Below are 26,175 nucleotides of genomic sequence, written 5' to 3' on the forward strand. Positions count from 1 at the left end.
AGCTTCATTGTCTCTCTTGGTGGCTGCCAGATTTTTTTTCCTCAATAGAGACAGGGTTTCTCTGTGTTTCCTTGGCTGCCCTGGAACTCACTCTGTAGACCAAGCTGGCCTCGAGTGATTGGATTAAAGGTGTGTGAAGCCACTGCTCAACTGTAGATGTTTTGGAAACACAGGGAGCCAGACTCCAGGTCTCTCCAGCCCCCTCCTCCTTTGCCTTCCCTGTGACTGAAGTTTCCATCTTCCCCAAGCTCCCCTGGCCATGACACTGCTCATGTTTCCTGGTCTTCCCTCAGGCCATGGTCCTCTGTCAGAATCTACCAGCTCCATCACCACCACCACCACCACCACTACTACTATTACTTCTTCCTTCTTCCTCCTCTTCTTCTTCTTCCTCCTCCTTCTTTCTTCTTCCTCTTCTTCCTCCTCCTTTCTTCTTTTCTTCCTTTTCTCCTCCTCTCCCTCCTCCTTTTTCTCCTCTTCCTCTCCCTCCTCCTCCTCTTCTTGTTTTTCTTCCAAGGATCTATGTAGCCCAGTCTGGCTTTGAACTTGCTAGGTAGCAAAGGATGTGTGAGGCTTTTGCCTCCACCTCCTGAGTGCTGGGGTTACAGGTGTTACAGGTATGCACCATCACAGCTGGATATACGGTGCTGGGGACAGAACCCCCAGGATTTCACACACACCAGGTAAGCACTCTGCCAGCTGAGTGTCACCTGCAGCCCAGATGCTGATGGAAACACACCAGGCCCTGTCAACGGGGGCTGATGGCTCAGCGCTGGTTAGCACGCATCCAGGATGTGGCAGTTCCATCCCTGTGGTTCACACCCAGGGATGGGCAATGTTTTCTGGGAACTGTAGACATCCTCTGTGTTCTATATGGTACCTGGGTACCCACACATTTCCTGAATCTCTGTGTTAACGCACCACTTCAACAGTCTAGTGGCTTCCACACGGTGGCTGGCTCTGCCTGGCGCCTCCTTCCTCTCCAGAGGCGTATGCTGTGAGTGCAATATTTGGTTTTCCCAGCTGGCGCTCCTGAGCGAAGCTTGGAGGGGTACCATCCATCTTCAGAGCATCCTTGACAAGATGCCTCCCTCCCCGTTTCTCCCCCTCCTCCATTCTGGATGGAAGAGGTTCCTATGCTGGATTGTGCCTTGTACCGGGTGGCCTGCCTCCACAGGCTGAGTGGCAGAGCGAGTGTTTCACCCGGGCACACACTCATTGCCACCTATGGATGGGTTGGGCCAGGAAAACCATGGGGTTCTTTGGTTTGCATAGCCTGTGTCCCCAGGGCCATTGCGTGGAGACAGTTTTCTGAAATACCATCCAAATATCAGGAACCAGAGTATTCCAGATGTTGGTGAGGGACGCAAGCTTTCGCTACAGCCAAGGGCTGCGTGCTCCAACGAGGGAGGCCAATCGGCTCTTAACTCTTCCACACACCGCCTCCTCCAGGATCTGACCACGTGCTCTGCTTCCTGGCAAGGGTGATTTGGGCTTCTGGATTCTAACACCCGATAGGTTGTGACCTGCCCAGACTATATCAGTTGGGCTACAGTTTCCTCATATAATGGGCACATTTTGTGGGCACTGGTACCCACAATGTAACAATGTAACAGCTTTGTGGGCTTTCATCAGGCTGGAAGAGTTTCAAAGCAGATTTTCAAAGACTGCCAAGGTACTTTGCAAATTGGTCTTCTAATTAAAGATGGGCCAAGAACCTCATAGATTTTTTTTTTTTTTCTGAGACAGGGTCTCCTGTAGCCTAGGCTGGCCTTGAACTTGCTATAAAGCCCAAGATGACCCTGAACTCCAATTCTCCTGCCTCCACCACTGGAGGACCGGGACTATATAAACCTCCACATCTGGTTTATGCAAATACTCTACCAATGGAGCATCTTATGTGACTGTGGGGCTGGAGGTGACAGGTTTGGGCATTGTGTGCATTAAAGCAGAATAAGCCTAGGTAGGGTCTGAGTTCCTCTGATCAAGTTCAACCCACCTCAGAATGGAAATATTCTACAATGCCACAGAAATATTTCTGCCAGCTGTGCACATAGCCCAGGCCACAGGTGTACAGTGGCACCCATCCCACTCACCCAGCCCTCCCCACCCCTTGACTCCTCTGCTCACCATTCATTCCTCTGCCAGGTCACACATACCTTGTATCCTTGGATGTCTCCATTCTGGTTGTCCAAAGGGGGTGGCTCCCAGGTCACATCCAGCTGTGTGGCTGTGGCACTGTGGATGGCCACGTTCTGCGGTGCTGCCGTGGGCACTGGAGGGCACAGAGGTTGGAGAGTGAGTGTTCATGGGTCTCAGCTATGGAAGGGGAGGTGGGCTAGGGCAAGATGGGGGCCCTGGATCCTGTATCTGGGACTCAAACTCACCTGCCTCCCCAACAAAGACCTCTTGCGGCGGGCTCAAGGGTCCCTCACCCACGGCGTTGTATATGCTCATTCGGATCTCGTAACGCCTGTGCTTGCTCAGATCTATGGGGGAGAGTGGGGGTCAGGAACACAGAGGTCACAGAGCTGGTGGAAGGAGTCCTCCAGGGAAGCTGGAGCTACGGGGGAGCCGGGGGAAGGAGGCATAGCTACCATTCTTGCCCCCCACGTGACAACAGGGAGGAAACAAGTGGAAAGCCTTAGATGCTTAGGCTGCACCCTGCCAATGCGCCTATGGGATGCAAAGCAGGCCCGGGACACAAAGTCTCCGTCTGCTCTAGGGTCATCAATACAATTGAATCTTCAAGTCAGTGGTGTTGAGACTGTCAATAATCCTGGCCACCCTGGGCCAGAGGGTCAAACCTTCCTTGCCTGTACCCTTCCCACTATGACAGACGCAATCCATTTCCGTCATGTCCCTACTGTGTCCCCATCTGTCCCCTTCACTAGCTCTGTTTCCCCTCCTCTTTTGGGGCTAGGGATGGACTCCTGTGTTCTCTCCAAGGTGGAGAACAAGCCTTGCTATTGGGTTGTGTGCCACCGCCAACCCCTTCAGCCCCACTAGCTCAGTCCAAGAGGGGACGTGTTTATGGAATGTGAATTTGGGGTGAAGAAATCCCACGTGTTAGTCAAGTTTGAAGTGCTTGGTGGGGATGCCGGTGAGGAGAAGCCACTGCAAGCAAATGGACTTTGCCACCTTTGGTGGGAGACGTGATCCCTTCCCACAGTGCCAATATGTCCCCCTATCCCCTGAACTCTATTGTCCCTGTCTCTCTACTTCCCTTGTTCCCCAGGGTGGCAGTTCTGACATGCGTAGGCTCAGGCTGAGGAGGAGAAGAGGGCAGTCTAGTTCCCAAGGTTGGCTTTCCTTGGGTGGATGTGGGCAGAACCTGCTGAGACTTCAGAAACAGCCAGGGGCAGAGGGGAGCCACAAGAGGACAGGCTGGGGGGTTGACATATTCCATCCAGGAGCCTCAGATGGGGCTAGAGAGACAGTTAGGGCCAACATGTCTTACATGGGTCAAACTGGGCAGTAGCAATAGACGCCCACCTACCTGCCTTGTATAAAGCATGTGGGCAAGCTTCTCTCTTCTGCTTTACCTCCTACTGTTGACCCACTGTCTCCTCATGCATGCAAGTCTATACACGTTCCTACTCAAGCACTTATAGGATAGGCCTGGGGGACTCTCTTCCAAAATGCCTCTTGCTTCATGTGCTTAAAAGATGTATGTGTTAGAGGCAGTCCTCAAGCACCCTGGGTGGGTAGGCTGGCTAGGTTTTTGTCAGCTTACAAAGCTAGAGTCATCTGAGAGGAGGAGACCTCAGTTGAGATTATGTCTCTGGAGGGGAATTTTCTTGATTAATGTGGGAAGGCCCAGCCACTTTGTGGGTGGTGCCATCCCTGGGCAGGTAGCCCTGGGTGGTATAAGCGAGCAGGCTGAGCAGGCTAGGGTAGCAATCCGATAAGAATTGTTCCTCTGTGGCTTCTGCTTCAGTTCCTACCTTGAGTTACCACTGTGTGGCTTCCCTCAGTGATGGACTATTGACTGAGACGTGTAAGCCTAACAAATCCTTTCCCCCATTCAAGTCGCTTTTCATCCTGGTCTTTACCAGGGCAACAGAAAGAAAACTAGTACAGTGTGCTGGCCTGGGGCCAGGTGTTCTTGGCGACCCCCCCTCCCCAGCCCATCCCAGGAGGCCTGGGGCCATGATGGACCACCCATGCAAGGGGACTTACTGTCCAGCTCGTACTGCGTGAGGCTGGGCCGGGTCAGGTTCCGCATGGAGTACAAGGCTGAGGGGCAGGGGGTGAGAAGCCAGGGAGACAGCAGAGAGAGGTTAGTGTGTGCAGGCACCCCACCCACTGGGAACCAACCAGGCCTGGGATGGAATGATGAGGCTGTGACAGAGCAGACAGGGCTGTTAACCATTCCTAGTGCTTAGTCGGGGTGGACATGGGGAGGGGGAAGATCTTAAACCATTGCTGTCCCTACCTCGGTGGACACTGACCAAGGCCATGGGGGAGCCTCTCAGAGCCTAGCAACCCCGAGGGCAGCTCTGGGGGGCCGCTTTCATCCCACTGGCTCCCTGGTTTCACTCCGGAGTTTGGGCAAACCACGGTGAAATATTGGCATCGTGAATTCCCTCATATGAACCAGAAACAATTTTATTGCCAAGAAATATGAGTGAATCAGACGCAGATCATATAAAAAAAAAATCACAGCCACGGGCAGACATTGGCCGAAATAAATAAATAAATATAAGAAAATAACATGAGCTATTAGGTCGGGTGTTTCTGCCGGTCTCATTCGCTTCATGTCCCTTGCTCGGTGCTCAGTCATTTTGTCCGTGCTCACCCCTGGAAGCGATGGCTGCCTAAGCTTGGGAGATGTGGGATGGGGCAGCACAGCCCATGGGGACCTAGGCCATCTCCTCTCTCCTGCTAACTCCTCTTTTGTGAACAGTGTAGCTCCCTTCCTAATCCTCTACAAGGCCTCCTCTTTCCTGCCTGCCTCCCTCTCCCTTCCCGGAACAGACGAGGAGCCCTGTGGATTACACACTCATGGCACACCTAGCCTGCTTCCTTGGCTCAGTCTCATGCTCTTTTGCTATGTTAACACCACAGCCTCCTTGCTTCTCTCCCTGTCACCTCTCCCGTGGCTGGGGCACCACCTCTGTGCTCCCTGAGTATCCTATGAAGTCCACTCACACCCTCCTCTTGCTCACGGCTTCCCCAGCATCCTCCGTGCTCCCCGAATGATCTACAAATTCCACTCACACCCTCCTCTTGCTCACGGCTTTCTCAGCATTCTCTCTCCCTGGGATTTCCCCTAAATCTCTCCCTTTTCTCTGCTTCTTCTATACTTCAAGATTGGCTTCTTTGGCCCTACGTCTGGGAAGTGACTTCCCAGGGAATAGGAGGGGTCGTCTTGACTGTTGTTCTTGATAGGGGTCTAGATGTTGAGGCTGCTGGTTCCTCCCTCCACACATTCACCTGCCTAACCTGCAATCATCCTCCCATGTCAAGAATGTTTTTTGTCACTTTTTATCTGGAACATTCTCCCCCTGTCATGTCGATGACCATTGACATCTACCTCAGGGCTTACTTATTGAATGCCTGGTTCTTCTTCCATCAGACTGATCCAAGAGATCAGGGACCTGTCTGTTTAACTACTGCTGTGCCCAGAGTGTCTTGGAGCATATAGAAGGTGCTCAATAAACGAACGCTTAGCAAGTGAATGAATGGGTAAGAAGAGGAACACGAGGGGAGGGAGGCAGGGTTGTGGGTTAGCAGACTCAAGGAGACTGGGAGCAGCAGATCGATGGGGAAGGTGAGAATGCCTACCCCCACCCTCCCTAAGGTCCCGGAAGTGCTACTCACAGGTGAGCTCAGCCCACTTGGCCCCAGGGTTGTTGATGCCTCGAAGAGTGAAGCCCCTCAGCCCATCGTAGAGCAGCTCCCGGTACCGGATCCGGAAGCCCAAGAGGATGCCGTTGATCTTGTCCTCAGATGGAGGCTACGGGAGGGTCAAACATGGGGAGGGGCCTTGACTATGGCTCACCTCACTCCACCCCAGCTCTGTCCATCATGCCTCCTGCAGCCACAGGGCAGGTGCTGGGTCCCAACCAGGAAAACAATGGGGATAGGGGTGGGCATAGGTTGTTATGGTCTCTTTGGGGGTGGGGGGAAGGACAGGGATCACCATGCAAGCCCCCTTCAGCAGAGCAGGAGACCTACTCAGACACATGAAGGTGCATGCCCATGGTCACATGGCAGAAATAAGACCTGAAAACACGCCCCTGGAATCACCAGCCATTGCTCGTCCAGAACCCCCGTGACCCACTTCTGGCCTCCCTGGGGCTGCTGCTGTCTGATGACCACTTGGTGGACATCCTGGTGTCTCCTATGAGCTGAGCCCCTGGCCTACACTAGCATAAGCATGCACATAGATATGGCCTCTCTTTCCTCCTTTGCTTTCTGTCCTCGGCTGAGCTGGAGGACGGGCTTTTTGCCAAGTAGAAACTGTTTTCTTGATGACCCTCCTTTGAGACATCTGTTGAAATGGATCAGCCTTTTTATTGGCTCCTTAATTGCTTCCCTGGCTGCCATGGGTATCGCCTGGCCCTTTTGCCCAGGTGTCCCATTGGCTCCAGCCTCCTCTGGCTCAGGAGAGGTTGCTAGGTCATTTCCACTTAGGGGGATGTCCCCTCTGGGGTCCCAGGCCTCAGCTGCACAAGGATCGCTACTGGGCCCAGTTCCTCAGATCCTGAGAAGTAGGGTCAGGAGCTAGCTAGCCCCTACCTATGTAGGGGTTTCTGTGGCTGACCTGCTGAGCCCAAGGTTGCGCTCCAGAGAATGGATGGTCAGCGTGATAGCTGAGGTTGTCTCGGACCCTGGCAGAACAAACATTACTCTCTGAAGAGCAGGCAGCTGGGAGAGACTAACACACACAAGGGGATGCTGCTCATGAGGAAGGTCACAGGTTGCTGTTGGGAAGCCTGTTACTGACCTCCAGGTCTGGGCTTTACGAAGCCTTGGGGAATCCTCAGAGTCCCCGTGTGCTTCTCTGCATACAGATTCAACATGTCTGGGGTCATGAAACTAATCCTGTCACTTGGACTCTGTGACTCATGGTCATGCTCTGTGACATGCATACGCCTTGATGTCCCGCCCCCATCCTCTGCCTTTCCCTGTGCTCTGGGGGTATAGAAAAGAGGCTGAGGCAGCCCTGGCGGGGACTGGTAGATTTTTCTGGTCCCAGCCAAGAGTTTTTCTGGAATGAACCCACCTTGTCGACCTAGCCTTACCTGCCATCGGATTAGCACAGAGGTGGTGGTGTGTGGAGTCACTGACAGGATGGTAGGTGCCTCGTCTGGGGCTGTGGAGGGAGGCAGAGGACTAGGCTCTGGGGCCTGGAGTGTCAGCACCACCCAGAAACCCACAGGGACCAGATTCTGCTGACATTGGTTGTCTAGGCGGGTCCTGCTGAAGTTACCCTGGAGACCCATCCACACAGTTTTCCTCACAACAGCCAGGGTGAGCTGGAAGCCTCTCAGCCCAAACCTAGGGTCTTAAGGGTTTCTTAAAGCCATAGGACTTAGGTGGCTGTTTGATGCAGTGCCAGAGTGAGCATCTGCTCCCACTTCCCGCTAGCTGGAGGACCATCGGAGAAGAAATGCACCCAAATTCTAGGCAGGATTTAGGACCCCGAGCTCTGGTCAAAGTCTCTTTTGTCCCAAACCTCTGGGCATTCTGGCCTGGAGGTAGACAGGCCTAGCAGGCCTAGTGAGCCATCTCTCACCGACAGGGGTCCCTCCCACAGAAGAGCCTTTTGTACCCAGGGAGCAAGCAGGGTCAGGAGCAAGAAGCCCAAGCAGGGAGATGGCACTGACCGGCCTGCAGGGTGGTCAGCGACTCCGATTCCTCGCTGAACTCGCTGTCGCCGATGTCGTTGGTCGCCTTCACTCGGAACTTGTAGGACGTAAAGGGTTTGAGTCTGTGGAGGGAGGGAGGGAGTTGGGGACCAATGACCAAGGTGTCAACTGTGATTTGAGTATGAACGAATCCCCCGACAGGTCGTTGAAGACTTGGGTCCCAATGGGTTAGATCGTTTTGAGAAACTGAAATTTCAGGAAGTGCGGCCTTGGTCAAGGAAGCACATCACTGGGACATGCGCACGCATCTTACGTCCTCAAGCCCTTCCTCCAGGTCTGTTTCCTGGGTACCGTGTGCCTCCGCCACATGCTCCACTGGCCCAGAGCAACAGACCCAGTTGGCCTCAGGCTGAAACCTCTATGACTGTGTTCTCAGACAAATCCTTCCCCCTATAAGTTGCTTCCTCCAGGAGTTTGTCACTGTGATGACAAGTCTGACTGACACATTGTCCCTCAAGACCCATGCTGTCACCTCTACTGTGGGGTCTCATCCATTCCTGCTTGAGGCGGGGAGCCTGGGAAGAAGGGACTTCAGCGCTGACATACGACCAGAAGGAAACCTGGAGGCTTGGGAAGGGGTCACAGTGGGACAGGCCCTGAGATGCTGAGTGCCCAGGCCCCATGCCACCCCTGCTTGGGAGGCACATCACTGTAATGATAAGCCATACATCTCCAGGCTCATGTCTACCCATGCTCTGGTGGCCAGGAAGACATCCAAACTTCCCTCTCCACACGATTGTATACAAGCTGCAAGCCTTTTCCTGACATTAGGGAATTTTTTGGGGGTGTGTGCGGAGATTCCCCCGAGATAAGGAAAATTGTCTCTATGACCCTCATCTTCTTCCCAACAAAATGTCTTCTTAATTTACAGGGTTGGGGGTGGGAGAGGGAAGGCCTATTCAAGTTCCAGGTCACGTCGACGGGAGTATAAAAAATACAACCACCAGGGATTAGATTGAGGCCAGGGTTTTGGAGAGGAGCTTTGCACTCCTATTAAAGATGGGAGGAGGACACGGGCTGTCGGGAGAATCGCTAATGAAGAGTGGCAAGCGCTTCGCTAAGGGGGCCTGGCCGGGCTCCATAGATAATTAAGAGGCAACCCTAATGGGCTTCCCAGGGACCGGGGGAGAGCAGAAAGGGGTGAGTGTGGCCGGTGGAAAGAGCTGAGGAAGTCCTGGGTGACAGGCTGAAGGCGCTCTCAGAAGCCCCCCTCCCTCCTGCAAGGATCACGTGAGGTGCTGTCTCCAGTAGAGAAGGGAACAGATAAGTGGGTATGGACCCCACCTTACCTGTCCACAGTGAAGGCGGAGGCATTGTGGCTCACGGAGGCCGAGTGCAGCGCCCACCTGCCGCTGGGCAGCTCGCGCGTCTGGATGGTGTAGTAGCGTACTGGGGAGAGCCCATCGCTGCCTGGTTCCCAGGACAGCAGCACACTGCGTGCTTTCACGTCTTCCTGCTGTACCACGGGCTTGCTAGGGGGCTGCGGCCGGTCTGGGAGGCAGGGCAGGGGATAGGTGAGACAGTAGCCGGAGCAGGGTGATGGTGGAGGGGCTGCCCTTTCTCAAGGGCAGCACGAAGGGGTTCTGAACTTGGGACAGACACCGCCCCCCTCTATTTTACTTCCATGTCTGTGGGCCTTGCATGGTTTCTGCCAGCAGCTAACCTTGAGTATTCAGGTGAGACCCTCCCTCAGTTTCCGAGGCCCTAGGTGCCTGGAGAGTCCACGGCAGCCCCTGGAGGAGGACTTGACAGGTTTGCTTTTGCTTATGATGGAGATAGGTCCTGCATTGTGCCAGACTGAGTGGGAGTGGGCCATGCTTCCCTGTGGGAGTTCATTTCCGTCATCTCCCTGCCCCATATCCCTCTTTCACTAGCCACTTTCCTACCCCAGATGACAGGCTGCCAAGCCTCAGTGTTCTTGGCCTTGGACTTGACGCTTCTTTGTGGTAGGGTTGCTTTGTGAGTGTAGGATGCTTTATGGAGCACTCCCTGCCCCTCCCCTGAGACCTGTTCAGTGCCTGGAGCATCTTCCTCTAGCTAAGGCAACCCAGATGTATCCATATTCCCTAAGAGCAAAGAAGCCCTTGGAGGAAATTCACTGTCTTACTGTCTTGTGTGTTGTTCCCCCACCTACCCCAACTGGGGACGTTTTCTAACAGAAACTGGGGACGTTTTCTAACCCAACTGGGGGTTCAGGCTTGCATCTAGGGAACCCACTCTCCAGGTGCCTGCTCAGGGTCCTGAGGTGTGACAGCTCAGACTGCAGGATCTAGCCCAGATCTAGCCCAGGCTAAGGGGTAAGGGTAGGGATGTGAAGGGAACCAGGGGTTGGAGATGATCACCAACCACCTCCTTAGTATTATTTATTCTTATTCTGACGGAATCCCTCATATCCTAGGCTGTCTGAGGCTGACCTCGAACTCCCGATCTTCCTGCTTGGACTCCCAAGTGCTAGGATTACAGGCATGCATTGCCAAATTTGGTTTATGCTGTTTTGGGACTTGAACCCATGGCTTCATGTATGTCAGGCAAGCACTCTTTCAATTAAGCCATGCCTCAGCCCCACCTGTCCTTTAGAAACCTGGAACAGGGTAGGATCCTGGGACATTCCAGTCCAGCTCTGTGACATGGCATGATCCCTTAGTGACCTTGACTCCAACCCTGGAGTCTGTTTTCTTTTCTAAACTAAAGCAATGCCGTTCCCCACCGCTTCTCCCAGTTGCCCACCAGGAGGGGTGCTAAGGCCCTGTGTGGGCTCCAGAAGCCCTCTTCAGCTCCCCAGAAACCCTCTTCAGCTCCCCAGGCCTCCCCAGCCCCACGGGCAGTCACCTCTCTTCTCTGTAGTCACCACCAAGGCCTCAGCAGCCTCTCCCCAGCCTTTGCGGGTTTGGGCTGTGATACGGAATAGGTAGACAGACTCCGGCTTGAGGCCTGTGGCCATGTACTGGCGGGCGCTGGGGGCCAGGACCTCCACTGTGGCGGTGTTGGCTGTAGTGGCGTTGAGACGGTGTGTGATCTGGTAGGCTGTGGGAAGAAAGACGAAGGGCAATGTCAGATCCGGCAGCCCCAGTGTCCTGTGAGAGGACCCATCTCTGTGGTTGCAGCAACACACGCAGTCAGGCCCCCTGGCTCCTGTTTGGCTGTGTGACATTCTTCTGGTCACACTTATGGTTGACGAATATGGACTTTGGTGGGGATAAGGGGTTCAATGTATAGTGTCTTAGACCCCCCTACAACAGTTTACATGAGGACGAGAGAGGCCAAGTCACCTGCTAGCAAGTTGTGGCTCTAAAGCAATAGCCCGGTGCTTTCTTGTCCAATGGGCTTGATGTCCACTGCTCTAAAGCAATAGCCCGGTGCTTTCTTGTCCAATGGACTTGATGTCTACTGTCACTTTGTCCTCTGAGCTGTACCATTCTTCCAGGACTAGCCCAAGACAGAGGCACAGGTAGACCAAGCCACCTTTGGTGTGTATATTCATGAGTTTATTTAATTGCGATTTTGAAAAAATATTTATTTCATTTCTATTCATCTTGCCTCTACCTCGCAAATGCTGGGGTTGCAAGTGTGAACACCATGGCTGACATGTCAGATGCTATTTTTCAGAGGCTGTGGACACTTCCAGGCTGGTCCCATCTCTACTCTTTTTTTTTTTTCTCCCACCGTGCCACCTCCTCTTCCCTAAGAAGGGCACAGGAAGGGCAGACTTACCCAGAATGATGCCGTTGGGAGCTGCTGGGGGCTGCCAGATGAGCCGCACAGATGTGGTTCTCACCTCTGGAAACAGGATGCCCATGGGGGGGCCTGGGACTGGAGGAGGCAGAAGGAAGAAGGTGAGGCTGCTGTTTTCTCTGTTCTGGCTCAGGCCAAGCTGAGCATCGAGGCGGGAATTAATCAGTTCAGGGAATTTATGTGTAGTATACATCTTAGGGAATGACCACAAAACTATCTATCCTCAAAATCAGGGTTATTTTACAGGGCCTAGAAGGTGAGATAGGATACGTGTGCCCCTCAAACAGGCCTTAGTTATTTAGCAAGGCCCCAAAACTCCAACTTCCTTGCCCATCATGTGTTGTGCCTGGGCTCTCAGAATGGGCAGACATGTGTTCTAAGTTTTTAAGTCTGTGCTGGAATGATGGCTTCACCCACGGCCTTCCAGATCCCAGCCTGGTCTGCGCTTTGGAAGGCCCAGCTGTGATGTCTTCTGCCTCCTGCTTAGCTGTGACCTGTGACGGAGTTGGAAAGTGCTCATCCTGCCTGCAGGGATCCTCTCTCCACACCTGGCTCCGCAATCCAGGTGTTTAGAAGCTCAGGGAGGGACCAAGGGTGCGCCCCAGACTCTGAGTGGGCTTGTTTCCCAGATCCATCTTTTATCCACTCCAGGGATGGCCCAGGGGAAGCTGTTTGGGGGGGTGGGGTTGGATGGCAGGAGCCTGACTAGTGTGGATGAGAGGAAGGTGTGAGGGGTGACATGAGGACAGCATGAGGGATCTAGTGGCAGCGGGGAGGGGGCACTCTTTCTGTGACACTTCATTCCAGCCCAGAATGTCAAGGAGATGAGATGTGTAAACTCAAACTTGGCCTTCTGGGTCATTATGTGGGTATATTTGTCAAGGCAGGAGGATAGAACATATTTAATTTAACAGCTCATTAGCTTGATTTATAGTTAGAATATACAGACATATGATACCGGGGCTTGCTTCCTTCCGCATTTGTCTGGGCCTTGCAAGTGTTTGTGGTGGGTTAGGCCATTTTCCTGTGTGTGGGAGAATGGAGTGTAGAGACATCTCTGTCAGCTTGAGACCGGGGGATTGTGCAGTGGATGGAGCTCTTCTGGTGTCACGGCTTTACAAACAGGACCAAGAGGCACATGCCCACGCATTAGACTCTCATAGATTTTGCGCAAAGCAGAGGACACCCCCCCCAAAACAAACAAACAAACAAACAAACCAAAACCTCAAACCTAACACCAAGTCTTTGTACTGTCTACTTGTCCTAGGGAGAGACCATGAGGACGAGTCAGACATCCAACTGTCCTTACCTGGTCCTTTCCCCCACTTTCCCTTATCGGCTTTGAATAGCATCTTCTTGCAGTGAGTTGGTAGCCTCCTGAGACTGGGGATCCCTGTGGGGGTGGGGCAGGAGGAGGGGCAGACCCTCTAGGCTCACAGGGATGTAGGCTTACCATCATCTAGTGTCCGCTCCAGGATGGGAGGGTGGCTCGGGCTGCCGTCGCCGATGCGTGTGAAGGCCAGAACCTGGACCTCGTAGAGCACATACTTGCCCAGGCCTGTGAGCTGGGCGCTGCGGGATGAGTTGCCTTCTACCAGCCAGAACCGGGGCTGGGAGTCCGAGTCCTTCTCCTTGTACCTCACCTGCCGTTGCCAACACAGAGGAGGGCCTCGGTCTGGAGTCTCCTCCAGGAGAGGATGGGGAATGGGGCAGGAACACTGGGCCCTTTGGACGGGCTTGGCCCCAAAGGGTTCTTGGAAGGTCTAAGACACTTGGGGAGACTCAGCTGCATAGTTACAAGTCCCCATAGGCCCACAAGGGAAAGTGGCTTACTTAAGGCTGCAGAGGGATAGTGACAGAAATGTGACATTATCCTATGAGTCTCACCTTTCAAGCTAAGGCTAGGCCACATGACCACATAGCCACATGACCACACGGTCACATGACCACATGGCTATCTAGGATCATATGGTCACATGGTCCAGAACAGTTTGGAAAAGAATTCTAGAAGATAATAGAAACCAGACTGGGTCCCTTAGGGCTGAGGGTAACACTTGAGGTTCCCAGATCAGCCTTCTGGAAGAGGGGAGCAGTCTGAAAGACCCTGTCAGCCACTCAGTCCCTAGATAACTTCCTATCCCTAAGGGGGTATTTCCTGGTTGCTGTGGTGATTGGTGGATGGGAAGCTAGGAAGATACCCTGTGCCTCTGCGCGGCAGAGTGATCCAGAGGAAGGAAGACAAAGACAGGACACCTTGGGTGGAGGGCCTAGAGAAGATGGTGTGCCCCCCCCCCCATACACACTTTGGGTCCCAGCATCTACCTTGTAGCCCAGCACGAGGCCATTTCGATCTGCCTCCGGGATCTCGCTCCAGCGGACCAGCATGCTGCTAGAGGTGGTGGCCAGAGCCGACACGTTGGTGGGGCCAGAGGATGGGACTGTGGAAGAGAGGGGTGATGAGGAAGAATGGGAATCCAGAGACAGCCCTTCCCCCCACAGTGGTGGGAAGAAGAGCGAGGATGTGGGGGGGCGGACCAAAGAGCCAGCTCCATGCTGCCAGCTCCGTGGGAGAAAGACAGTACACGCAGATCACAGCTGCAATCGATCCTATGGTGGTTTGGGGGAGGTTGCAGACGAGGTTTCCGGGGTCAGCTATTTCTCCCTAATTCTTTTCTGGGGATGTTAGGTGGGAGGTGGGGTCTCGTGTAGCCTAGGCTAGCTTTGAGTTCACTATGTTGCTAGGAGTGATCCTGAACTTCTGACCCTCTACCTCCCAAATCATGGGATTAGAGTTTCAATCATCATGTCTAGTTTATGCTGGGGAAGCAATTTAGGGCATGCAGTCTACTAATATATAATATAATATAATATAATATAATATAATATAATATAATATAATAATATCCTCAGCCCGGCCCCCAAATTTTTCCCTGTTCACAGTAACTTTTATTATTATTATTACTATTATTATTATTATTATTAATTTTATTATTGTGTGTACCCATGGTAGGTGTGTAGGGTGTATATACTATTATTATTATTATTATTATTATTATTTTATTGTGTGTACTCATGGTGGGTGTATAGGGTGTATGTGCTATTATTATTACTTTATTGTGTGTACCCAAGGTGGGTGTGTAGGGTGTATATGTTGTTATTATTATTATTATTATTATTGTTATTATTATATTGTGTGGTAGGTGTATAGGGTGTATATGCTATTATTATTATTATTATTATTATTATTATTATTATTATTTTATTGTGTGTACCCATGGAATGTGTAAAGGGTGTATGTGCATGTCCCAGTGTGTACATGGAGCTCAGAGGACAGTCTCACAGATAAGCTGATTCCCCTTCATCTTTATGTGTGTTCTGGGGATCAAAGTCAGGTCATCAGGCTTGTATGACAGGTGTCATTACTGGCTGAGCCATCTTGCTGTCTACCCTCACCTGTTTTGAGACAGGATACCACTGCATAGCTTGACTGGCCTTGAGCTCAGGAATTCAGCCTACACTGATTCCAGAATAACTTTGGACCACCTTGCTTTCCAGCCCACATAGCGAAGAAAGGCAAAGGTGGGCGCTCAGGGAGGGTAGAAGAGACATCTGACACTTAAAAAAGTGTTACAATGAACTACAAATTGGACACATGAGATTTCCCTTTGGATCAGGGCTCATAGTGTAGGAGGGAAGACCCCTTTCTAGGCTCCTTAGGAGAGATAGGTTTTGTTTCTGGAATGTTCTGAGATCCCTCGGTTGGGTGATGGGGTTAAGGCTGAGTGTGTGGGGCAGTGGCTGGGGTAGGCTTGGACAGCTTGCCAGTACTGCCAGTTATCCCGCACACTTCCCAAGAGTGGGGATTTTCACGGGGAGGGGCGGCACTGCGGGACCTAGAGATCTGGCAGGGTGCTCTGCCCTGGGGTGAGCACAGAGGCTAGCTGCTAAGCTGTCTGTAGAAATGGCCACAGCATGGTCTGCTCTTGGATGGTCCCAGAGGAAGAGGAGCTGTGGTACCTGACTCCCGGGTCCTGCCCACCACTGCCTGGCTCCACGGCCCGCTCCCGATGGCGTTGAAGGCCTGAACTTGGACGCGGTACTCTGTCCACTCCTCCAGGTCCTCAATAGTGTATTCTCGCTCCACTCGGTCTTGTACCGTGTGGCTCAGCGTCTTGCCGTGGCCGTCAGAGCGGCCGTACTTGATCTTGTAGCCCACCGACTCAGGGTTGCCGTTGTATTCCATTTCTGGGAGGGGCTGGGGTAAAGCGGGGGCAGAGAGGTGAGGGATTAGGAGGGAGATCACTCTGTATTTCCTCTTTCCCACCCACAAGTTGAGCAGCCAGTGCCCAAAAGAGGTGCTATCCCCAGTGGAGCATTGTTTCCATGACTCTCCACACTGGACTCCCAGAGAAGCAACATTTTTGTTGGTCATTCACGTGGCTGGTCCTTTTCAGCAGGCTCAAAACCTGTCTGACCAGTGCGCTGATGAGCAGAGCCCTCAGGCTCTGGTGTCTTCCTGTTTAACTAACTCCCTTACTCTGGCTGTCAACACATGCTGTTAGTTGCCTCTAACACCTGGTCTTTACTCACACTGCCCTTGGGAGGAGGGAACCTGGGGGGAAGGGGTCCTTATATGGTCACCTTATATGCACGTTACTGTCAGGAAGTCCTGCTATTGAGCAAATCTCAGGCTCTCCCACTGGACTTCATCTTTCTCTTACTGGTTAGAGTCTCAGCAATGAGATAAGGCAGATCCTTTTCCTGGTTCATATCGCTCAGCAGGACAGGTCCTGCTTACTGGTTTAAGGTTGGATGAATCTGGCAAGGTTGGTAGGTGGTGGAGGTGGCCCTTTGGCCTCCAGCAGACACCAGCTGAGAATCTGGCTTCCACTCCGCCTCTGAAGCTGGGGTGTCTGCAGTTTCTCCCCTCCATTCTGCCTCCTCGGGCCTCTAAGTGCCCATAATCCACAGTGTATCATTTTCTAACCCACTTTATCCAATTCCTTGTAGCCCCTGCCTCACGAACCTACCCTCCTTTCACCTCCATATCCCTCGACAGACATTTAACTGACATCAGCTAGAGATCATCAAGACAGAAATGGATGGGCCCAAATGGCTGAGATGGGCCTGGCGTGCCACTCCCCTACTAGTTAAGGAGAAGTAACTGGCCATGTGTTTCATTATGAGGCAGATGGCTGCATGGCATAGCTGTTGACTTCCCATCCCCCACAGCACCCCAGTAATCCATTCTCTAACTTTTATGTTTGGAAATCTTTGGAGACAATTACGGAGTGTGTGTGTGTGTGAGAGAGGGGGGGGGAGGGAGAGGGGGAGAGGGGGAGAGGGGGAGAGGGGGAGAGGGAGAGAGGGGGAGAGGGGGAAGGATAGGGAGAGGGAGGGGGAGGGGAAGGGGGAGAGAGGGAGAAGGAGAGGGAGAGGGAGAGGGAGAGAGAAGCTGGCAGTGGGTAGAGAAGAGCTGAAGTTGAGGTCACAGGAGGCCAAATGTCCCACTTACAAACTCACAGTGCCCTGGGCCACTGGGCTAGCCCCAAAGTGTTGCTTGGGGTCTGCCTCTAGAAGAGGAGCCATAATTAATAACTAGCGTCTGTTGGGGGCTCTTGGTGTCAAGTCCTCTCTCAGCCACCAGCTCCTTCTTGGCATGTATGGTGCCGGAGGGTTTGTGCTAGTTTACATAACCAATGAATGCTCTCTCTTGGAGGCAAAGGGCTGTGTGATGAGAGAGGCCATGGGGCACCATCAGGTTGGCTCTATTTTTGTCAGGGTTCTGGGTCTCCCAAAGAGCAGGGATGCCAGCTGCTCCTCTTGCTCATGCCTGTCAGAATTATTCTTATCTGCTACACAAGTTTCTAAGACTACTACTGCTTGGGACTCCTGCTGGGGTGCCCTGTCCCAGCCAGGGTGGCCCAAGAGACACAATGTTTTGGTTCCTGGCTGAGAGATGACAATGTGTTCAGTGGCCAGTGCTGTGAATTTTGCGGCTCAGTCTTTTGCTGTTAACTTGGGAAGTGTAAGGAGGATGTGGGGGGTCCTGGGGAGGTTATGTGACCTCACTTTCTTCCTATGCAAATTGGGGGCGAGCCTCATTCTGCTATTGTGGGTTGATGAGAACATTTTAAGGATAGACTCTGAATAAATCACCCAGAATAGCTCCCAGAAGGGCACAGCGCATCAGCAAGTTACTTCCTGCAGGTCAATTGTAGTCATGACCCTCAAAGTAAGCATAGCTCTGACCTGTGGGGCTGGCCCCTTCCCGGCTTCCACCTCAGCAGCAGGTGTGCTCACTCTCTGACCAACTCTTTCTAAACGCTAGGTCTACCTTGTGGCTGCTTGGGTGGCTGTGGGCAAGTTCCTAATCTCTCTGAGCTTTCATGTTCTTAGCTGTAAATCAAGGTTCCTGGAAGGGGTCAATCAATGGATAGGAAGTTTAGGGCGTTTGCCACTTGGCAATGCTTCTAGCAAGCAGCAACATTACATCTGCCTCTCGGTCCCCCCACCCCGCACACTTGCGTGCGCGCGCGTGCGCGCGCGCGCGTGTGTGTGTGTATGTGTGTGTGTGTGTGTGTGCCCAGAGGACACTTTGCTTTTTTATTCTATTCTTTTGTTATTTTGACACAGGGTCTTACTAGGTATCAGTGGCTGGCCTGGCATTCCCTATGTAGAGCCGGCTGGCCTTGAACTCAAAGAGATCCACACCTATAATCCGAGGCTGGTTTTAAAGGTGTTTGCTTCCACAAGCAACTTCCCTACATTTAATATTTCTTGAGACAGGGTCTCGCACTGGACAGCTAGGTGAGGCTGGCTGGCCATCAAGCCCCGGGGATCTTTCTGTTGAAGTAAGGTGTAGTATTCCCTCCCAGCCCCATGCTCCCAGAAATAAGACTCAGACTCTAAATATATTTAGAAGGACCTTGACTATATGGCTAGGCTCTTCTCTGACTAGATCATAACTTAAAATTAGTCATTTATTCTAATTCTGAATTTAGCCAGTGGCTGGTTACTTGTGCTCAGGTACCAAGCATCTGTCCCATCACATCTTCCTGGGCAAATCTACCGTGTCTGGCTCTATCCCAGAATCCTTTCTGCCTACCGGATGTCCCACCTCGTATTTCCTGCCTAAGCTGTAAGCCAGATTTATTATCGACAGGTGTCAAATCCATACAAACACAAGAGATTCTCTCTACATCCTCCTGTCTCTGCCTCCCCAGCACCGAGACTACAAGCATATGCTAACATGGCTGGCTTTTTTAGGTTGGTGCTGGCAATTGAGCTCAGGTCCTCAGGCTTGTATAACAAACACTTTATAACTGGGTGAATTCCCCCCATCCATATAAAGTATCTTTTAACTCTCAAATCTCCTTTGAGCACAATGAACTACTATGTACAGGTTAGTAAGGAAGAAAAAAAAAAAAGTAAAAACCAAACCAAACAGGTGCATTCCCAAACCTAAGCCACAGGTAAAGAATTGTCGATATTTGACTAGTGACCTTTGAGGTCAACAAATTGATACAGGGTGGGGACAGTCCTGTGAATGTCCCATCCCACTGGCCCCGAGGGAGCCTTACCATCCATCGGAGCCACAAGCTGGTCTCACTGGCTGTGCGCAGAGTCACGTTGGCTGGAGCTATGTCTGGGGGCGCCTGGAGGGTCTGGATCTTTCTAGAAGGTTGACTGGGTGGGCTGGTGCCAACGATGTTCACTTGGCGCATGCGGAAGCTGGGGTGGGATAGAGGGAATGAGCAAGGTATGGAGGGGGTTGCCGGCTCCCCTCCCCCGACCCCTCCCACCTGTGCCTTACCTGTAGTAGGTGAAGGGGTTGAGGTCCGGCACCTCCATGGAACGGGCGTCAGGCTCATTGCCGAGTTGGTAGATGAGCAACCACTCCTCGCCCTCCCCGATCACGCCCACCTGGAGAACGGAACCTCAGACCTGTCCAACTTGCTGCGATCAAGTGGGACGCTCTGAGCCCTAGCACCTAGTAGGTGTCACCCCCACCCAGGGAATATCTTGGTGTAAAAGCCATAACTGACTGCAGGGTGGCTCTGAGTCCTCCTGTATTAGGACCTCATAGCAGGCTGGATAGAAACACATTTTCAGGCCTGATTTCAAGACCAGCTGATATACCAGGTACTTGTAGCTTCAATGAACACCCCCCCCCCCGCCCTGATCTGCAGTGGTTTTCAGTCTTCCTCATGCTGTGACCCTTTAATACAGTTCCTCATGTTGTGGTGACCTGAACACCATGAAATAATTTTGTTGCTACTTCATGTACACTATATATACATTATAATTTTGCTATTAATACACACACACACACACACACATATATGTGTGTATATATATATGTGTGTATATATATGTGTGTATATATATATGTGTATATGATTTTTGCCCACGGGTTGAGAACTGCTGCCTTACAGGATGCTCACAGGGCTGCCTGAGGCGGTCTGGGGAGCTGTCTGAGCCCCCTCTAGCAGACTTTACCTGAGCCTCCACCACCCAGCGGGAGATGGACGTCTTCCCGTCATAGCCAGGCCTGAACTGCAAGGTCACGGATCGTGGGCCGATGTTGGAAATGCCCAGGTTGGTGGGTGCCCCTGGAAGCTCTGAGAAAGGAGGGCAGGGTAGAAAAAGTAAGAGGGTGGCTCCCTGGCAACAGGGCTCTGTGGCAGGGAGGGGGCTGAGCAGCTTGCCGTTCTTGGGGACATCTCAGGAGAAGCACAGCCAAGGCCTATTGACAACGACTCTGATTCTGTCACGCAGGCACCACATTCATACTGGGAGGCTGGCACAGATCTGAGAGCCGAGACCCCCTGGAGCTGTGCGTGCTGGGGCTTCCCTCGGAAGTTTTGGCAATAAAATACTTGAAAAGTTGCACAAATCAAGCTAGGCTTGATGCAAATATATGGATCAGAACTGTCCTCCATCCACGTGACCCTACAGCCCTCCATAGCCAGTGATGGCTGGGGAGGCTTAGAAGGGTTGGGGTGGGGGCAGACAGGAGGCTGCTCCTCTTTTTCAACCAGGAAGTCAGGACTTCTTGGGGCTCAGGATGGACTGAAAGAATGCAGATTCTGTAGTGTGTTTGGAGCTAGCCTTGGCTACAGAAGTCCAGGCCAGTGTAAAGGTATATAGTGAGACCCAGTATCGACACCCAACCAATCAACAAAGCAAACAAACAGATAAAACCATCCAAACATCGGTTTGAATCTAACTCTACCATTACAGACTGTGTCTTTGAGCAACTGAGATAGTTAAATTGACAGGGTTTAGGGCCCTCTACAAGACAAGCCTCTGGGAATATATGAGAGGGAGTTTTTAGGTTGGGCTGGGGTGGGGAGACCCACCCTAACTACAGGTGGAACTATTGTACAGGCTGAGGGCTGGACTGAGTGATAAGGAGAGATGGGGTTGACCACTAGTCTCTCTGTCTCTCTTTGTCTCTGTCTATCTCTCTCTGTCTCTGTCTCTCTCTTTGTCTCTGTCTCTGTCTTTCTCTGCTTCCAGATGCAATGTGACCAGCCCTTTGAAGTGACTTTCACACCATGACGGCTGTAGCCTTGAGCTGTGAGCCAGAGTGAACCCTTCCTTCTTTACGTTGCTTTTGTCAGGCGTTTTTGTCTCGGTATCAAGGGAAGCTACAGATACAGCACCTCCCTCCCTTTTTCATGTCTTGGTATAATGGTGATGGTATGGTCACACGTAGCAGGAAACGGCAGCGAGGAGGCATAGAAAGAGAAAGCCTGTAGCTTTCGGCCTGGGAAGTCCCAGACAGATAACCACCAGCATTACTGATAGATATTATGAGTGGGGGTTGAAGGAGCCTGAGGTGTCTTGGCCACCTTAGTAGGTTGGTCCAGGCAGTCTGGCTGGCACAGCTTTTCTGATCTGGAGAGGACCACATGGTGATCTGGTCCAATTCTGTATGTGTACAGATAGGGAAACTGAGGCTCAGAGATGATGCCTGGCTTGCTTAGTGTTTGTGTTTGGGACTGATTATTCCCATCTAATTTGACCACCCCACAAGAAGTTTGTCTATGGGCTGCATGCAGTCCAATGTGGATGGTAAGAATTCTTTCTTTGAATTCTCCTGGCAGGGAGTCTACTATGGGATGAGGAGAGCAGGGTGTGGGCAACAGGGATGAGGGTGGGGTCCTGGTTCAGGGTTTCTCCTGTGTTCAGGGCTGTGGGGAGAGGGGATGGAGAGCCCTATAGCTCTTCACCTAGGGCCTGAGGCCATGGGATCCAAGTCTGCTCACGGAAGGACCTTGGGCCCAAGAGATAAGCAAAGGGGAGAACCCAGTGGAAGAAAATCAACATTACTCCAAGACAGAACCCCTCCAAGAGTAGGTATGGTGGTTCACACTAGCAATCCCAGTGCTGGAAAATCTGAAGCAGAACTACTGCAAAGTTTGAGGCCAGCATGGGTTTAATGGCAAGTCTTATCCTTAAAATGCACTGGAACTTTGGTGTAGTGTCTCATTCTTGTAATTCTGGTTACTTAGGAGGAGATATAATGGGACTACTGTGAGTTCAAGGGCAGCCTGAGCCATAGAACGAGACTCTGAATTTAAACAACAACAACCAACCAAACAAAAAACCAACCAGCCAACCAATCAACTAATCACTCACCAATAACCACCCATTCACTAATCAAACAACCAACTGCCAACCAACCAACCATCCACCCCCCCACCAACAAGCCAATCAACTAACCACCAACTCACTAACCAACCAAATAGCCACAAACTACCCATTATCCAACCAGCTGACCAACCAAACACTAATAAGGCAACTAATCAACCAACCTAATACAAATAAATAAATCAACCAACCAACCAACCACCAACCCACTAATTAACCAAACAGGCAACACCAACCCACTAACCAATCAACCACCAACCAAACAACAACAAACCAATCAAACAACCAACAAACCACCCACCAACCAACTAACCACTGAACTACCAATCAACCAACTACCAATAAACTAACCAACCAACCAACCAACAACAAACCAACTATCAACAAACCAATCAAACAACTAAGCAACCAAGCAAACAACTACCAACCAATTGACCACTAAACAACCCACCCACTCACCCACCCACCCAACTAACCAATTAACTAATCAACAAACTAGGCAGACAGAGCCCCCTCAAAAATGAGAGCTGTTTAGAAGAGCAGAGGCAGGAGTTCTAATGGGAAGCACCCACCTGGAGGCACACCAGATGAAATAGTGGAGGCCGACACCTGGCCCTGGCCCTTGGAGGTCATGGCGGCCACCTCTATAGTATAGGTAGTGAGTGCTGTGAGGCCCGTGACTCGGTACTCCAGGGTTACGTTGGGCAGGTAGTGGGTCACACGGGTGTTGGTTCTGTTGTACTCTTCCCAGGAGATCCGGTACCCTGGCAACAGTCCACAGTGGTAGTAGCATGAGCTGGGTTGAGATCGTGCATTGACCTTGACCCTTATTCCAATCCTTACTCTGTACCTAGCTTGGTGGTTTGGTTCACCCCAGGAGCAGAGGGAGCAAAGAAGCTAGGAGCTGCTGGTGTCATGCCTAGGGCTCAGGTAGAGTGTCAGTAGGATGTCTCTTGTGGGCAGGGATTTCAGGTAGATAGAGTAATGCATTGTGATAGATGCTTGGGGTTCTTAAAAGCCTGAGGCCCTGCAGGGGTGGAGCAGGAGCCCCGAGATGTGCTGTATGTAGATTGGAAGGGAAAAGCTAAGAGTTGAGAGTGTGGCTCAGTTGGGAGGCCTGGGTAGGAGCTGGCAGGGGAGAGGCTAGCCGTTAATCCCAGTCTCCTACTGTCCTACCCTCGGGCTCAGGAGCATCGTCATGCCTACCTGTCAGGATGCCGTTCTTCTCGCCTGGCTCCTGCCAGCTGACCTTCAGCGAGGTGTCCAGGATGTCATTGAAGCTCAGGTGTCCCACGGGTCCAGGTACTGTTCCCAAAAGGGTCCCCCACCCACCAGTGCCCATTAGCGTCAGAGCATGGCCACTCTATGCAGGATGGCCGCTGTGCTCCAGGATAGCCCGAGACTCCCTAAGGGTCTGGGTTGGGGGTGGGTGGGTGTGGAGCTGGGGGTAAAGGCACCTACCGTCCTCGTGTGTGCGCACCAGCTGGGGGCTGCTCCGAGGCCCGTCTCCCGGTGTGGTGAAGCAGAGGACCGAGGTAAAGTACTCTGTGAATTTTTTCAGGCCGGACACGAAGCCCACATGGATGCTGTCTTGAAAGTTGGGTCTGGCGGTCACCATGGTAACCTCCTCTTCTTGGGCTGGCTCCCAGGCAATCAGCTGAGGAGAAACCAGAAGGATGTTTTGGGAAAAATGAAGCTCTCTACAACAGGTCAGGCCAATGGACGGACACTGGTTCAGTGGTTCTCCAGCCCAGGGACTAGAGAGACAAGCCAGGTAACACTGAGGCTGCTGTATCTAGGTCACTCCCATGTACATTCTGATGCTCTGGGTGTCTTGAGCCTCTGACTCCAGGTAAGACACAGTATGGGATGCTTCCCACAGGGCCCTGTCACCCCATTCTCCCAGCTACCTTACAAGGGAGGCATTTTACAGGAACCATTATTACAATCTGAGGTCTGGGCACAGAACCAGAAACAGGCCCTTTAGTTAAAAAAATTCCTTCCACCAGGCAGTGGTGGAGCACGCCTTTAATCCCAGCACTTGGGAGGCAGAGGCAGAGGCAGGAGGATTTCTGAGTTTGAGGCCAGCCTGATCTACAGAGTGAGTTCCAGGACAGCCAGGGCTACACAGAGAAATCCTGTCTTTAAAAAAAAAAAAAATCCTTCCAAGAGACAGCAGAGCAGTGTACCTAAGCGGGGCTTTTCTAAGTCTGTAGCCCTGGGTGCCCACAGGTCTCATATCCACGAAGCCACCGCTTTAGTGCATAGACAAGGAAACGGAGGCTCAGAAAGGCCAAGTCCCTTCTACTACATCACACAGCTAGGAGAAGCGGAGATTTGGAAGTGCCGCTTCTGTTTTCCTACTGGCTAGTCTTTCCGTGAGTTCTCCAAGGTCGGATGCCGCAGCCATGCCAATGGCTATTGTCCTCCATCTATACCAGGTCAGGTAGTCAATCTTACATCTCACTCAGAGGAGGGTGATGGCAAGAGACCCCACCTGGACCCCACGCTTTCTTTCCCCTCTCCCTTTGTACTTTCTCTCCATCCTTTGATAGCTTGCCTGCCTCTTTTCCTCATCCCGAGCTAGCCCCTCCTCCTCTCCTGCCCTCTTACCCCCAGCTCTTGTTCTCTGGGCCCTTCATCTGTCTCCAACAATGGCAGCTGGTCCCAGAGAGTTCCTCATTTATTTGAAGTTGATTAAATAGCAATTAATGGTGAAAAGCTACACTTGAAGAGTTTTAATAAGCACGGGTATTTATAGATATAAAACAATACCACGCCAATGTCTCCTGATTAACTCATGCCCGTAACAATGCTTAATCTTTTCCTTTTCAGGGCCGGATGTTTATAAAGGATGTTTTGAAATTTAATTGGTATTGTGAAAAGATAGCCCATAGCAAGTTAATTAGACACTAATTAGACCCTAAAAATACTAATCAGAAACACTAAGTGGCATTTAATAAGTATGTTAAATATCCTCTTTATTTTAGTTATCTTGTTTCATAGCAATTAAATTGCCCAACTTCCTTGGAGTAGATGGAGAAATGAGTTTAATGTTTTAATTTAATTTAATTAATGTAAATTTGAATTAATTATGCTGTTGGAATTAATTGTGTGGTATGTTCCCCAGCAAGTGTAAAATTTGGGTAAATATTATTTTATTGGTCTTAAGCTAATTACAATCACTACCATTTTAAATAAAATAAAGGAAAAAAGAGTTCCTTTACAGATATCTTAAAATAGTATCACTGGGTCTTACCCACACACACACACAAAAATGACCCATGAAGCCATGCATAAGGCAAGGCTAGTGTGATTCTGAGAACAAGCCATATTGGCTTCTCTCTCCAGCTTCACAACTGAGACCAAAATGGCCTCAGGGTCATAGCATCCCAAGACTGCTATGAACAACACACATCCTCGGGGTGAAGCTGAAGGGTCACAAAGTTCCCCAGATTTCTCAGTGTTATGGTTTGGATATAAAGTACCCACCTTCCTGCCCAAAGGCTCACAAGATGTTGAAGGTTCTGTCTCTGGCTGGTGGGTCCAATCATTGACAGGTGATTTATTAATAAATGCTCTCTCATCAATTAATACATTGATGAATTTATGGTGCAGGGTCAAGCCTGCCTGCCTGCTTGCCTGCCTGCCTGCCTGCCTGCCTGCCTGCCTGCCTGCCTTCCTTCCTTCCTTCCTTCCTTCCTTCCTTCCTTCCTTCCTTCCTTCCTTCCTTCCTTCCTTTCCTTCCTTCCTTCCTTCCTTCCTTCCTTCCCTTCCCTTCCCTTCCTTCCTTCCTTCCTTCCCTTCCCTTCCCTTCCTTCCTTCCTTCCTTCCTTCCTTCCTTCCTTCCTCTCTTCCTTCCTTCCCTTCCTCCCTCCCTCTCTTCCATCCCTCCTTCCCT

At 51.5% G+C, this 26,175-nt stretch overlaps 1 protein-coding gene across 4 annotated transcripts in view; it reads right to left on the reverse strand.

Annotated features, from left to right (window-relative positions):
• Sdk2 (sidekick cell adhesion molecule 2) overlaps positions 1-26,175 on the reverse strand; it is a 290,656-nt gene that overhangs the window by 42,815 nt on the left and 221,666 nt on the right. For 3 of the 4 annotated variants that reach the window (XM_006533255.3, XM_006533254.4, NM_172800.3), the window contains 18 exons: positions 23,736-23,931; positions 23,481-23,579; positions 22,847-23,038; positions 20,115-20,236; positions 19,429-19,538; positions 19,196-19,346; positions 15,630-15,867; positions 13,935-14,050; positions 13,066-13,255; positions 11,592-11,690; positions 10,710-10,904; positions 9,170-9,371; positions 7,839-7,942; positions 7,254-7,324; positions 5,827-5,962; positions 4,183-4,239; positions 2,388-2,489; positions 2,160-2,275 (listed from right to left, as the gene is read on the reverse strand). In XM_006533255.3, coding sequence (XP_006533318.1) covers positions 2,160-2,275; positions 2,388-2,489; positions 4,183-4,239; positions 5,827-5,962; positions 7,254-7,324; positions 7,839-7,942; positions 9,170-9,371; positions 10,710-10,904; positions 11,592-11,690; positions 13,066-13,255; positions 13,935-14,050; positions 15,630-15,867; positions 19,196-19,346; positions 19,429-19,538; positions 20,115-20,236; positions 22,847-23,038; positions 23,481-23,579; positions 23,736-23,931 — 2,496 coding nt within the window. The remainder of the gene's footprint in view (positions 1-2,159; positions 2,276-2,387; positions 2,490-4,182; positions 4,240-5,826; positions 5,963-7,253; positions 7,325-7,838; positions 7,943-9,169; positions 9,372-10,709; positions 10,905-11,591; positions 11,691-13,065; positions 13,256-13,934; positions 14,051-15,629; positions 15,868-19,195; positions 19,347-19,428; positions 19,539-20,114; positions 20,237-22,846; positions 23,039-23,480; positions 23,580-23,735; positions 23,932-26,175) is intronic. The other variant, XM_006533253.4, reaches the window with a different exon arrangement.

Source organism: Mus musculus, chromosome 11 (assembly GCF_000001635.26).
Source record: "Mus musculus strain C57BL/6J chromosome 11, GRCm38.p6 C57BL/6J".
In the NCBI taxonomy this organism is placed as follows: domain Eukaryota; kingdom Metazoa; phylum Chordata; class Mammalia; order Rodentia; family Muridae; genus Mus; species Mus musculus.